A 15556-nucleotide genomic window follows, 5' to 3' on the forward strand; every position below is an offset into this window, starting at 1 on the left:
TGAATCTTTTTCTGTTACGTCCACACGTCACGAAGTAACACATTTGCATAATGTCCACCCACGTTCTACATCGCGAACAACTTGCCCGCCCATACATTTCCATGTGGTTTACGTCACATGGAAATTTACATGTACATTATACGGAAGACGCTGTATCCTACGCTGTGAGTAAAATTGTTTTATATTCACTTCCAAAAGATGATGAATCTACGAAGATTGTATTTTCTAGCGATCGTTCAAAATAAGTAGTTGTGTATGTTATGTTGTGTAACAACCCTGCACATGTCTTGCTAACCGGCTAACTCACGCTTCTGTAGTTCTGTTGTTCAGCTGTGGACCCACTGTAGTCTGACAATTTGTGATTGATGCAGCTTGACTGTCTGTCTGTCTCATTAGTTGGAGTAATGATAAAGAATGGCGCACAAAGCGGCTTTCACACCGAATGCAGAAAGCGCTGTGCTATGAAACCCGGCTTGTTTCTGCCTCGACCAAAGCGCACGCGCTGCGGAGCACGCACGCCGCAGACAAAGTACAAATGAGTTGTTCAAATGAACTTTTGCCGCTGTGCTCTGAAGGGCTGCACTGAACCCAGTGACCAGCGCAGTATTTTCCGCGTTCGGTGTGAAAGCCGCCTTAATGCATTATACAGTGTTGAAGTTTACAACATAGTGGTGTGCACGGTTCGCTTACATAAGCAAATTGCGAGAACTTTCCACAGCAGACTGTGCTAACTTGTCGATCAGCCACTTCAGCCGTTTCATCGTCAGACTCTGGCTGGAATTATGGTAAAATCGATGCCATCTTTTCTATGTATTGACAAGTATCCAGGGCTGTCAGTCAGTTATGGCAATGGGCGTTTCGTTTTTCGACACGCCGTACGCGGTAGACCAATCATAAAGGACTGCGCCATCTGACCAATCACAGCAGTGAGGGCTCACGGAAAGGAGGGGTTTAGAGAGACTGATTCTTCGAACAGCTTCGCACGAGTCGTTTATGAATCATTTAGAAATGGGGTAAAATTAAATCTATTTTTAGAGAAAACTGAAGTGTTTTTTGACCTTGCATACATGTAAACCTGTTTTGGGAGTCTATTAAAACAATATTAGCAACCTTTAAAATGGTATAATAGGGGCACTTTAAATATAGCTCAGGAGTACATCGGAAAACTGCTGTTATTTAACACATTCTGCAGCTGCATCAATAAATGCAACTTGTATAGCTTTCTGCTAGATAACAGAAATTCATCACTTCTGTGCAGTGATGCCATAGGGTACTCTGGGCCAGAGAATTGTGTGCTGTGGTCAGACGAGTTCATGTTTCAGCTTGTTTCTGGAAAAAAATGGACATTGAGTTCTCAGGGCCAAAGACCAAAGGGACCATCCAGACTTTCTTCAGTGACGGATGCAAAAGCAAACGACTGTCATGGTATGGGCGTACAGCAGAGCAAACGGCATTGGAAACTGGAATATGTGCAAAGGTACCATTGAAATGGAGACATGTATTGGGATTGTACAGACACACATCCTGTAATCAAGATGGCATCTTTCATGGGAAGTCAGTGGTTATTAGATCAAAGACAGTGCCAGCTCTCAATCTGCATGTGCTACAACAGCGTGATTTCATAGACACAGACTGAATATGCTAGACTGGTCTGCCTACATTCCAGATCTGTCTCCTATTGAAAAGGTATGACCAGTCATGAAAAGGAGAATCAGTCAATGACGATCACAGACTGCTGAGCATCTGAAGTTTTTATCAAGCCAGATTGAACAATAGTTTTGCATGCAAAACTTAAAGTATTAGTTTCCTCAATTCCCAAAAAATTAAAGGAACACTCCACTTTTTTTGAAAATAAAACTCCCCTAGAGTTAAACAGGTGAGTTTTACTGTTTTTGAATCCATTCAGCCGATCTCCGGGTCTGGCGGTAGCACTTTTAGCATAGCTTAGCATAGATCATTGAATCTAATTAGACCGATAGCATCAGTGTATATGTATGTATACAGGTGCATCTCAAAAAACTGTAAATATTGTGAAAAAGTTTTTTTTGTTTGTAACTTATTTCAAAAACTGGAACTTTCATATATTCTAGATTACAAGTAAAGTACGTTTCAAACGTTTTTTTGTTTGTTTGTTCTAAATGTGATGATTGAAGCTTACAGCTCATGATAGTCACAAATCCAGTATCTCAAAATATTAGAATAATTACCTTTGAGTTTCATTAAATGACCATCCCTACGGTATATATTCCGGGTATCGCTTGTTTTTTTGAAACCACAATAATGGGGAAGACTCCTGACTTGGCAGTGTTCCAGAAGACAATCATTGACACTTTCCACAAAGAGACTAAGTCCCACAAGGTCATTACTGAAAGGGGTGGCTGTTTACAGAGTTCTGTACCTAAGCATATTAAATGCAAAGTTGACTAGAAGGAAGAAATTGAGTAGGAAATAGTGTACAAGCAACAGAGATGACCGCAAGCTTGAGAATACTGTCAAGCCAATTCAAACACTTTGGAGAGCATTGCAAGGAGTGGAACGAAGCCGGAGTCAGAGCATCAAGAGTCACCACGCTCAGACGTCTTCAGGAAAAGGATCTCCAAGCCACTTCCGAAACAGAAACAATGTCAGAACCATCTTACATGGGCTAAGGAGAAAAAGAACTGGACTGTTGCTCAGTGGTCCAAAGTCCTCTTTTCAGATAAAAGTAAATTTTGCATGTCATGTTAAAATCATGATCACAGAGTCTGGAGGAATACAGGAGACGAACAGAATCCAAGCTGCTTAAAGTCCAGTGTGAAGTTTCTAAAGTCAGTGATGATTTGGGGTGCCGTGGCATCTGCTGGGTGTTGGTCCACTGTGTTTTATCAAGTGCAGCCAAGTCAATGCAGCCATCTACCAGGAGATTTTGGAGCATTTTTTGCTTCCATTTGCTGACAAGCTTTGTGAAGATGCTGATTTCCTTTACCAGCAGGACTTTAGCACCTGGCCACAGTGCCAAAACCACTTTCAAAAGATTTGCTGACCATGATATTACTGTGCTTGATTTGCCAGCCAACATGCCTGACCTGAACCCCGTAGAGAGTCTATCGGATATTTTCAAGAGACAGATGAGAAACAGTCAATCTGACAATACAAAAAATGTGTAAATCCAGAGAAATTCCAATCTCCCAAACAGTGTCAGGTAGATTGTTCCAGAGTTTGGGCGCTAAATAAGAAAACGATCTGCCGCCTGCAGTTGAATTTGATATTCTAGGTATTATCAAATTGCCATAGTTTTGAGAACGCAGCGGACGTGAGGGACTATAATGTGATAAGAGCTCACTCAAGTACTGAGGAGCTAAACCATCCAGGGCTTTATAAGTAATTAGAAAGATTTTAAAATCTATATGATGTTTACATTTACATTTTACATTTAGATTTATTCATTTAGCAGACGCTTTTATCCAAAGCGACTTACAAGTGGGGAATACATCAGTCGATTTGTCCTAAAGAGGCAAAACGACTTAGAAAGTGCTCATAATACCATATAACAGACATTGTTTCGATTAGTACAAGCTAGAAAGGGAAAAAGAGCAGAACAATTTTTTTTTTTTTTTTTTTTTTTTTTTTTTTTAAGTCTAGTAGTATAGTACTGAAGTACTATACTTTTTTGTAGTTTTCTGCAGTCCTTTGAAAGTTGTTAGGGAGTCGGCATTCCGGATAGTGGTGGGAAGATCATTCCACTAGCCAGGAATGGTTTAATAGGGAGCCAGTGCAGTGTTGACAGAACCGGGCTAATATGGTCATACCTTCTAGTAAGAACTCTAGCTGCTGCGTTTTGGACCAGCTGGAGTTTGTTTATTAAGCAAGCTGAACAATGACCAAATAAAGCATTACAGTAATCTATTCTTGAGGTTATAAATGCATGCATTAACGTTTCGGCATTTGACATTGAGAGCATAAGTCGTAATTTAGATATATTTTTGAGATGAAAAAATGCAACTCAACTACACAATCCATTAAATTTTCAAACTGGTATGTTTCGCCGGGCCGCGAAGAAATATAGAGCTGAGTATCATCAGCGTAACAGTGAAAGCGAACACCATGTTTCCTGAGGGTAACATGTAATACGTAAAAAATAATGGCCCTAGTACTGAGACTTTAAGTACTCCATACTGCACTTGTGATCAATATGATACCTCTTCATTTGTTGTAATTCATGCAAACAGTGTCCAATCTGGCCCAATCTTTACATGTTTGATAAGAGTCCTGGCCTGAAGATATCTACATCTCCATATTCGGTTATAGTCATAGCTCCACCTGTTGGCAACCGGAAGTGACATGTTTAACACTGTGATGGACTATTAAAAGCACAGCAAAATATGCCATTTTGTGCTAAACATACTAAAAACATGCTAGCAGCACTTAGTAAGTGCTAATGCATGCTATTAATGCCATGAAAGAAGAATTTGTTGTAACTCATGCATGCCGTGTCCAATCTGCCCTAAACTTCACTTGTTCGATAAGAGTCCTGACCTGAACACAATATTCTGTTACAATCATAGCGCCACCTGCTGGCAACAGGAAATTCTTGTTTTACACTAACTTAAACATGCAATGTCCGATCTGCCCCAAACCACTTGTTCGATAAGAGTCCTGACCTCAACACATGTAAAGGCCAATATTCAGTTATGATGATAGCACCACCTACTGGCAACAGGAAATGACTTGTTTTACACTAACTTAAACATGCAATGTCCGATCTGCCCCAAACTTCACGTTCTGGCCTAAACATATCTTAAGGCTAATATTCAGTTTCAATCATAGTGCCAACTGCTGGCAAAAGGATGTAACTTGTTCTACATTTAACATGTTTACATGTTTTACATTTACATTACCCAGGTGCGGGGGCCCTTTCATCGCTGCTTGCAGCTTTAATTTATTTTGTAACTGTAGGAAGCGTTTGCCAGCAGTATTGCTCGCTACCACGGCACTTGCATACGTGTCCATGTTTAACACTTTTCGTAGCCATGTAAACGGTATCTAGACCGTATAGGTCAGGGGCTCAAGCGGAGTTACAGGGGGGAAAGGGATGCAGAGCATGTGGGGACGAGATGAACTGGATTAAGAACCACTAGTTTAGAACATTGATTTTGAAACTTGTGAATCCATTAGAATCATTAGAAGACAGAATTACGGTTCATATGTGATTTAGATTTCTTCTTACAACCCTAGTTTTGATGGCATGGCAACAACCCTTTCTCTTTTCTGAAGCAACACAACATGGCCTCGCCTCTTTATTGCATGTTCCCAGGGGCTGGGTTAATGTAAATTTCAAAGTTTTGTGATGTCACCAACCCGGGAAGTAGCTCGTTGTACTATTCTCAAACAGCCACATTCCACACTTTTTAAAAAAAAAAAAAAAAAAAAAAAAAAAAAAAAGTGAAATCACAATCAGCTACACCTTTTAATACACTACAGAGAGCAGTGTGCCTCAACTTGACCTTTTCAGTGTATTGCAGTTGTTTTGATAGAAGGACACAAGATACAGTTCTAGTTTCAACTTATTGTGTATATAAAAGGAAATATCTGAAGAACAAAAAGTATTAGCTGTCTACAAAGTGATGCACATTCACTTTTCAGCAGTTTTGACATGAAGCCACAATAAGATCCCCAAATCTTTGGGATTGAAACATAAAAATGAACATGCCAAAAAAACACAAACTTTTCCTTTTTCTTTTTCGTTTTTTTTTTTTTTTTTTTTTTGACCACTGGCATATACTGCAACAAAGATTGCTAAAGTCAGCAGATTTATTAGATCTACCTATCTCTGAGTAAAAGCAACAGTGATGCTACAGTACCTTCTTTAAGTCATTATTACCACCTCTAATTTGGTTCTGAATCTCAGGTGAAATCTCACAGCTCAGCAAAGTTTTCTATATAGTGTTGTTTATATCAGTGAACAGGGGACCGTATTAATCTATAAAATGTTTGATTGGACAAATTTTCATTTGTGAATCATTGTAAAATAAAGAGAATTTGAACGTACATTTTTAGGATTGTTTTTTTTTTTATTTATTTTTTTTTTATTAGAGATGGAACTAAGACAGTGGTCCTCCAGGAACAATGTTGCCCATCCCTGTTATAGACTAAAATCAACATAACTTTTTAACTTGGATTATTTTTTTAAAGGTAAATTAAAGGGCGAAACGCATTTGTGAAAGTGTCATTTTTGACAGGGTCGTAAACATTTTGCATTATTGATGCACTATTTCCTATTTAATACTGTACAGCCGCTTTGTCACAATTCTGTATTGTTAAAAGCGGTATATAAATAAAGGTGACTTGACTTGACATTTCGTCATAATCTATTATTACCCGTCATTTAAATTTTCATATTTAAATTATAACAACACATTTTCATTTTTAATTATGAACCTACAGGACAATATAGGCTTATGCATTTATTTTGAAGAGAACAGATGAGACTGCATATTTTTATGTTCAACACCACACCCTGCAGTGACAGTGATTTTAATATATTCTCATTTTTATGAACCTATATAGATTTTGTAAATCCCAGTTGATCTTTTGGTCTATGCTGTGTTCATTTGATGAATGAACAGTACATTTTTGTTCTAGATCCAGTGCTCTACTGCCACACTGGAGCGCATTCGCCACCAACTGGACAGGGGTGGGAATTATAGTTTAAATTTACAATGGATCACCCTCAGTGTAATCTGTCAAAGTGACGGAAGGCCCTCAGATTTTTGGTTTTAAATTATTTGGACCTTTTGCTGAACGCTGTAGTTGGCGGAGCAGCGATGCTGATCAAACTGCCTAGTATCCATCTAGTGAATCTCCACTCTACACTCCACACTCATTCTGCTCTCCCGGACAAATAAGGATTTTTTTTTTTTAAACTCCGCTGCTCTGTGTTTCACGGAAACCTGGCTGAATGTTGCCGTACCGGACAGCAAGCTTCATCTGCCAGACTGCCAACTGTTTAGAGCTGATCGCGATGCAGAATCAATGGGGACATCGCGTGGCACCGGGACATGCTTTTACATCAATGAAAGGTGGTGTACAGATGTAACAGTGTTAAAGATGATGTGCTGTTCCAATCTAGAAGCACTTTTCAATACCTCTAATCTACTGTATTTGCTGCTAGAGTTTTGCTAGTTCATTCTCGTAAGTGTGTACTGCCAAAATACAGGCAGCATATTACATGTCTCACCAGAGACTGTAATATACTGGACAACTGTTGCACAGCAATTAAGGGTCCATATCTCTGTCCCACGGGCAGCTTTGGGGCTCTCTGATCACTGCCTGGTTTATCTTGTACAAACCTACAGGCAAAAACTCAAATCTGCTAAACCTGATGTGAATCAACGACTTGCTGAAGACCTGCATGAGTTTTATTGTAGATTCGAAACCTCCCACACCTGTTCTGACCATCTCATTACACAGCCATTAACACCTCCAGCAACCCCCCTCTCCCCCTTCCTACACTTCAGATCAGTGAAGATGATGTGCGCCAGATGTGCTTCAGAAGGAACAAAAGAAGAAAAGCACCAGGCCCAGACGGAGTGACACCAATCTGTCTGAAGACCAGACCAGCTGGCCCCTATCTTTTCACAGATCTTCAATAGATCTCTGGAGTTGTGTGAAGTCCCTTCCTAGTTCAAACGCTCCACCATCATCCCTATCCCAAAGAACTCCAAGATAACAAGACTGCAGAGCTGTGGTGCTAACGTCCGTCATCATGAAGTCGTTTGAAAAACTGGCTCTGGCTTATCTGAAGGACATCACTGGACTTTTACTGGACCCCCAGCAGTTTGCTTACCAAACAGGTCTGTGAATGATGCAGTAAACATGGGACTGCACTTCATCCTACAACATCTAGATAAATCAGGGACTTATGTGAGGATCCTTTTTGTGGACTTCACTTTGTCCTTCAACACCACCATCCCAACACTCCTTCAGACCAAACTAAACCAGCTCTCTGTCCCTAGCTCTATCTGTCATTGAATTGGCTTTCTGACAGAAATTCACTTCAAACAGCTGCACCACCAACCCTCGGGGATGTGTTCTCTCCCCACTGCTGTTCTCCCTGTACACCAATGACTGCACTTCTAAAGACCACTCTGTCAAGCTCCTGAAGTTTGCAGATGACACCACACTTATCGGCCTATTTCAGGACGGCCCCATTCTTGCTTACCAACAAGAGGTTGAGCAGCTGCCTGTCTGGAGCAATCTTAAAAACCTGGAGCTCAATGCGTTCAAAACTTCAGTCCTTCCAGACTTCAGTCCCCCCGGACTCTCCCCACTCAGTATCATAAACAGCACTGTGGCTGCAGTGGAGATATTTAAGTTCCTAGGGTCCATCATCTCCCAGACCCTGAAGTGGGAGACTCACATCAACTCCACTGTATTAAAAAAAAAAAAAAAAAAAAAAAAAGGCCCAACAAAGATTGGTCTTCCTTCAACAGTTAAGGAAGTTCAACCTGCCGCAGGAGCTGCTGAAACGGATCTACTCAGCTGTCATCAAGTCTGTTCTGTGCACATTTTGTGCAAACATAACTGGCTGGTTTGGCTCAGTTACAAAATCAGACACCAGAAGATTACAGAGAATGGTTCGGACTGCCAAGGGGATTAGTGGTTCTCCACTGCCCACCCTTGAAAAACTGTATACATCCAGAGTAAGGGAAAGGGCTCAGAAAATCACTCTGGATCCCTCACATCCAAGTCATCCCCTTGTTGAACTTTTGCCATCTAGTTGGTGCTACAGAGTAGAGCTGTAATCGTGCCTTAAAAGTTAGGTCCGACAGTGCCCGAGCCCGACAAGTACATTTTGATTGACAGCCTTTTAAAAGCCCGAACCCGTTCACAGCCCGACATTATTCAAATGTGCGCAAGCACACAGCTTATTTGCCTTTTGTCAAGAATGAGTAATTTATACATGTTTTAACAATTTATTCATGACTAACTTAGGCTATAGGCCACTTGGAAGTTGGAACAAATAAATAAAATAAGTCCTCTGTAACATCGTAACATCTCAGCACTCTAAATAGGCCTAGGCATACACTAGGCCAATGCGCCTAAATTAAGATGGGTATTTGGCAATAATGAAATTAAGATAAAGGCTCCGCGGGATTTGCTTCGCTACTTCTCTCCACAATCCAGCCTCAACGCGACGGTGATTGCAGGTGAAATTTAATAAAAGAATGCCAACATTAGCCATATATACGGGTCTCGTCGGGTCCCAGCAAAGATTTTCAGCTCTACTACAGAGCCCCAAATACCAGGACAGCCAGGCTCAAGAACAGGTTTTTCCCCCAGGCAATCTACCTTATGAACAGTTAAATGTCCCCCCCCCATTGTGCAATAAATATGTACAATAACCTTTTATATAAATAAAAGATTATTGTACATTATTGCACAACAAATATTTACCACCAACATCCTAGTACATCCCGGCATCTCATTCTATTCTGTTCCTTTTCTATCATCTGCATATAATATTTACAGTGTATTCAAATAGAAAGCAGTTATTTTAAATAGTAAAAATATTTCACAATTTTACTGCATTTGCTGTATTTTGGATCAAATAAACGCAGGCTTGGTGAGCAGAAGAGACTTTATTTAAAAAAAAAAAAAAAAAAACGCACTGTTTAGTGGTCGCGTGATCGAGATCAGTCAAAGAGTAAACGCATTTGTTCTGAGTTCACGCTGCGCTGTCTTTAAGCAGAGCTAATAATGGTCCATGCGGCTCCGGTGCGATTCGCAAGTTGCGCTCTCCCGCTTTTGGTGCATTTAGGAATTCTTGTGCGGTAAAGAAATGGCAGCGCATATGCGTTTTACTGCTACATCTTGTAAAAAATCTAGTGCTGTCACCTTGTGTTAACATTGTGACACTGCATATTTTGTAAATTATGTTTGGCGGGCCACATATAATGCATTTTATTAGACAAGCTGCGGGCCATTTGAAATTTGTCCACGGGCCACATTTGGCCTGTGGGCCGGACTTTGGACACCCCTGGTGTAGGTAGACAAGTGGTCAAGTGCAAAGCCTGCAAATGTGGGTATTTGGAAAAGCCCACTTGTCATCTGACTGCTCCTCGCTGCTGGGAGGGAGATCAGGTAAAGTAGGAATTGATGTGCTGTGGAGCTGATATGGTTTTCAACATAAATCAAAATGGCAGACAAGAAGTTCAGCCCACAATGACATAATTGGTATCCATGTTGTCGGCATGACCCAAATAATATTTTAAGACCAGTTTCATTACAATAGGCTAATGTAATCAAAGGTCATTAGCATTTTTGGAAATTTCATAATTAATAGTTAATGAATGGTTTGGTACTCTTTACCAATAGGTGGTGCTGTTAGCAAATTGATGTGATGTGGTCAGTGAGAGGTCAATGTGTCAAAGTTTTTCAGAAATACGGCCTCAAATATGTTTTGGCATCTTTATAGCAATTTTGTTGATGCACTAAATGAAAACCGTTGCCTACTGTATATCGACACAAAATCCATAACTTTTTGTCAGCATGGTCTGAAGATGATCCGAGTCAAATTTGGTGAAAATTGGAGTAACGGTCTAGGAGGAGTTAGAAAATTTAGGTTTTCAACCTAAATCAAAATGGCGGTAAGGAAGTTCATCCAATTTATGGCATAATTGGTATTGATGTTCTTGGCATGATCCAAGGAATATATCAAGACCAGTTTCATTAGAGTAGGCCAATTTAAACAAGATATTAGCATTTATCAAATTTTAATTTTTCAAAAGTTACTTTCATTAACTTTTGACCACAAGGTGGCACTGCCTCCAATCTTTTTGAGTACTGTCAGAGCATGGGGCCGAAGACACATACCAAGTTTGGTAAAGATACAGCAATGCATTCATAAAATATAGCATTTTTTGATAAAATTGCAGGTAGACTCACACCAAGTTTGGTCTCAATACGCCAAAGCGTCACAGAGATATAGCCTCACATCCATTTTTGTGTGCTTTTCATTAAAATCGTTTGCACATTATTCAAAAATGGTTTGACTAATCAACTTGAATTCAATAAAATTTTGCCAGTATGGTAGGATGATGATCTGAGCCAATTATGGTGAAAATCAGACAGACCATCTAGGACAAGTTCGAAAAAGTAGGTTATTTTCTAACAATTAAAATAAAAATAAAAATAAATTCTAATAATTAAAAACCTTACTACTTTTAAATTTTGGTGTTCATCAAGGAATCAGAGAAACAAAGAATTTTGCTTCTGTGCCTTACATTTCAAAAGTTTATTAGCTTAAACATGAGTGAAATTTGGACAAGTGGTGGCGCTAGAGAGTTTGAGTTAGAGACTCCAAATTTGCTGTGGTTAATTTCACAAATGTCCTGCAAGCAGTTCTATGGACTGCCATAGACTTCCCGAGCGGAAGAAGAAGAAAAAGAACTCTAAGGGATACAATACGTGCCATCGCACCTTTGGTGCTTGGCCTCTAATAAATAAATAAATGGTAAACTTTTAATAAGAGTAATCTTTTGTTCATATTTACCAAGGGTACCAGTATTTGTGAAGGGCATTGTAAAACCAAGAAACTTTGAGTGTACAATTAAGACCAGATTGTCAGTTTTATGTAAAATCATCAAATGTGTATATATCCCTAATGTAATTCTCATGTGTCCAGTCACGGTACTGGGGTGACGATAACAGCAAGAATGAAGTGCAGGGCACTGTCCTTGACCATGCTGGCAGAGTGCTTCACCGTTTTGGGGGATCATGGCATGAAGGCATCTTCTGTGATACACTTCCCAACCCACAGTGCATTTGGAAGCCCAGTAAGTGCCTATGCACACAATAGTCCTAACCAGTTTAGTTGGATGTTGAATTAGATTGTCTATATTATAATTCACAGATCCTCAACCAGATGATTACTTTGACTACTATGGCTTCTCCCAGTATGCCAGAGAGCTCAATGAACTGACACCCAATATAAAGGATAAATTGCCCCCGACAGACTCTCGTTTCCGTCCAGACCAAAGGTATGTGGCCAGTAATTGGAGATAAAAAGATCTATTTGACCTTTTGCATTGTAGTTTGTATTGCCAAAACCTTGGTGAGAACAAAACTATTTTTTTTAAGCAAGAATTAAATAGATTTTTGATGCAAACAATACATTTGTGAGATGTAATAAATACAGATGATGTATAACTACTCCTAAAGTTAATGCTACAGCATTATTGCCAGTAAATAATTTGTAAACGTCTGGTGTCAGCATCACCTTTCTCTAACAGTACTAATCTGTATTGGAGGTTAATCAACTGACTATTCATCTAAAGAATGTCAGTCTATACATCTGGGACAGCAAGTGGGAGAATAAGATAAAAAGAATTTAAATTTTTAGGTGGAGTATGATTATAAAGTTTTACTCATTGTACTTGGGCATACTCATTTCAGTTACCAGTTTTGTATTTCTCATTTTGGTCAAATTTACTAAATGCTGTTGTTGTTTTAGTGCATAGAACATAGCAAGTGAAGATACTAAGATGGCTGGAAAATGTATTTATTGAGTTAGCCTTTTATTTTACTTGTAGGCTTCTTGAAGAGGGCGAAGTGGAAGAAGCTGATAAACGCAAGGATGAAATAGAGGAGAAACAGCGTGAAAGACGTAAGGCAATGACCAAGAGGAGTGAAGAGCATGTTCCACGTTTCTTTGTGTGAGTCCCAATATTTATTTAATTTTTCTGCTTCTAAAATCTGCTGGTAATCTGCAGAAATTAATTCATCCTCAGATTAAATATGCCAGAGGACCACATACAGGTGCATCTCAAAAAGGTTTTTTTTTTTTTTTTTTTTTTCCCTATTGTAACTTTTTATTGTGTTAAAACTTTCATATATTCTAGATTCATTACATGTAAAGTAAACCATTTCAAAAGTTTTTTTTTTTTTTTTTTTTTTTTTTGATAATTGGAGTTTACAGCTCATGAAAATCAAAAATCCAGTATCTCAAAATATTAGAATATTTACATTTGAGTTTCATTAAATGACCATCCCTGCAGTATAAATCCCGGGTATCTCTCGTTCTTTGAAACCACAATAATGGGGAAGACTCCTGACTTGGCAATGGTCCAGAAGACAATCACTGACACCCTCAACACAGAGGGTAAGTCACAGAAGGTCATTACTGAAAGGGGTGGCTGTTCACAGAGTGCTGTATCAAAGCATATTAAATGTAAAGTTGACTGGAAGGAAGAAAATGGGTAGGAAAGGTGCACAAGCAACAGAGATGACTGCAAGCTTGAGAAAACGGTCAAGCAAAGCTGATTCAGACACTTGGGAGAGATTCACAAGGAGTGGAGTGAAGCTGGAGTCACGCTCAAACATCTTCAGGAAACGAGCTACCAAACCACTTCTGAAACAGAAACAATGTTAGAAGCATCTTACCTGAGCTAAGGAGAAAAAGAACTGGACTGTTGCTCAGTGGTCCAAAGTCCTCTTTTCAGATGAAAGTAAGTTTTGATTTGGTTTGAATTTCATGTTGAAATCATGATTTCAGAGTCTGGAGGAAGACAGGAGAGGCACAGAATCCAAGCTGCTTGATGTCCAGTGTCTGAAGTTTCTGAAGTCAGTAATGATTTGGGGTGCCGTGACATCTGCTGGTCCAAGTGCAAAGTCAATGCAGCCGTCTACCAGGAGATTTTGGAGCACTTTATGCTTCCATCTGCTGACAAGCTTTGTGGAGATGCTGATTTTCTTTTCCAGCAGGAATTTAGCACCTGCCCACAGTGCCAAAACCACTTCCAAGCGGTTTTATGACCATGACATTACTGTGCTTGATTGGCCAGCCAACATGCTAGACCTGAGTTCCATATGGAATTTATGGGATATTTTCAAGAGAAAGATGAGAAACCAAATAAACCAACAATGCAGACGAGCTGAAGGCTCAATAGTGCATCAGCAGTCCCACAGGCTAATCGCTTCCACACTACACCCTACTGTTGCTGTAATTTGTGCTAAAGGAGCCCTGACCAAGTATTGAGTGCATAAATGAACACAGTTTAAAGAACTTGAACTTTTCTGTTTTGCAAATCTTTTTTTTGATTGATCTTAGGAAATATTCTAATAATTTGAGATACTGGACTTTGACTTTCATGAGCTGTAAGATCTAATCATCAAAATTTAAAAAAAAAAAAAAAAACTTTTGAAATGTTTTATTAGAATGAATTTTTTTAAATAAGTTGCAATTAAAACAATGAACTTTTCATGATTTTTTTTTTTTTTAGATGCACCTGTATGTTAATAGAATATGTTCTGCAGATATTATAAATAACCTGAAAATGGCCATGAACTTCTGCGTATTCAGAGTGATTCAACATAGATGAGTCATGAACTAATGAAGTGGAATTGTAAGTACCTTATTTAAAATGTACAAATATTTCTCTTTCATCAGAAAAACCCTAGATCATGCTGGAAGAGAGGTGTGGGTGACAAAAGGAACTTATTGGAAGATTCGAGAAAATCCAGGATTTGCCAGCACTGAAAATCTGGATTTGTGGTGTTGATGGAATTGAAGTCCTGCAATGTATGACATCCCAGTATTTTGTTAGTGAAACTCTTGAATTTTGGCATGTCAGTATGGTTAGTATGTATATTATTATATTTTATATAACTGTTGTCAATTTTAGTTCAAGCCAAAGACTTCACAGGCAATGAAGGAATGGAGTTTTTAATCTAAATTGTGATATTCCTAAAGCCATACATCCCTCCTTTTTAGTGATGATTTAAAAATAGGTTTGTGTTAATCAAAAATACTTTTCATATTATGTGTAATGAATAGATGTATTAAAAATATTCTTTTTTTTTTTTACATAGTAAGTCTTAATAGTAAGTCTTTTTTTTATTGATGAAAGATGAGGTCTGATGTCAGGGACTTTTATATAAATAATAGAACGGTCCTTCCAGACAGTAACGGACATTACACTACACTAAGGGACATGTACTGATCCTATATTGATATATCCATCTTGGCTAACCATAGTGATTAGTACAGAATGTTTCCCATTTCAGTAGACCTGTACGTGTAAATAATGCATGTCTATACTGGTTGCTGTAAGTTATGCTTTTTAACGGAAGGATTTAATTACTACTTGTAAGAAAATCTTGCATGATTTTACTGTATAAAATACTTTGTGCTAGGTAATTCCTCAAATTAACCTAATGAAAATTGTTACTTTTTTTTTGTATTTTCAACCAAATCTGCTGAAAATATTTTGGTGAAAAGTGTAATTGGGTTATGTGCAATTTTTTGTATGAATGCATTTCCAATCAGATGAGACTTGAATAAATATTAAATTTGAACACAAGTCTGCACTTGTATTTGCCATCTGAAAAGGAGGAGGAAGGGGAACTCGGGAAGCATATACCAAAAGAAAAAGTTCAAAGAAAAGTGACGGTAGTGGAGGGAGAGAGAAAACAAGGCCTGGGACATTTCATGTTTGTGTGTACTGCAGTTGGTTTTAGGGTAGTTTGTGTTTTAGGTTAGTTTGTGAATTAAATGTATCATTTATTTTTTCTTTCC

The 15556-nt window shown here is 38.7% G+C and overlaps 1 protein-coding gene across 2 annotated transcripts in view; it reads left to right on the top strand.

Annotated features, from left to right (window-relative positions):
• Nucleotides 1-14630, top strand: part of LOC127161517 (oxysterol-binding protein-related protein 7) — a 56416-nt gene extending 41786 nt beyond the window's left edge. For both annotated transcript variants that reach the window (XM_051104268.1, XM_051104270.1), the window contains exons 19-22: nucleotides 11666-11816; nucleotides 11894-12020; nucleotides 12573-12695; nucleotides 14429-14630. In XM_051104268.1, the coding sequence (XP_050960225.1) occupies nucleotides 11666-11816; nucleotides 11894-12020; nucleotides 12573-12695; nucleotides 14429-14540 (513 nt within the window). In that variant the 3' untranslated portion in view covers nucleotides 14541-14630. The remainder of the gene's footprint in view (nucleotides 1-11665; nucleotides 11817-11893; nucleotides 12021-12572; nucleotides 12696-14428) is intronic.
• Nucleotides 14631-15556: the final 926 nt, after the last annotated feature.

The sequence above is a fragment of the Labeo rohita genome, unplaced genomic scaffold (genome assembly GCF_022985175.1).
Source record: "Labeo rohita strain BAU-BD-2019 unplaced genomic scaffold, IGBB_LRoh.1.0 scaffold_66, whole genome shotgun sequence".
Lineage (NCBI taxonomy): Eukaryota > Metazoa > Chordata > Actinopteri > Cypriniformes > Cyprinidae > Labeo > Labeo rohita.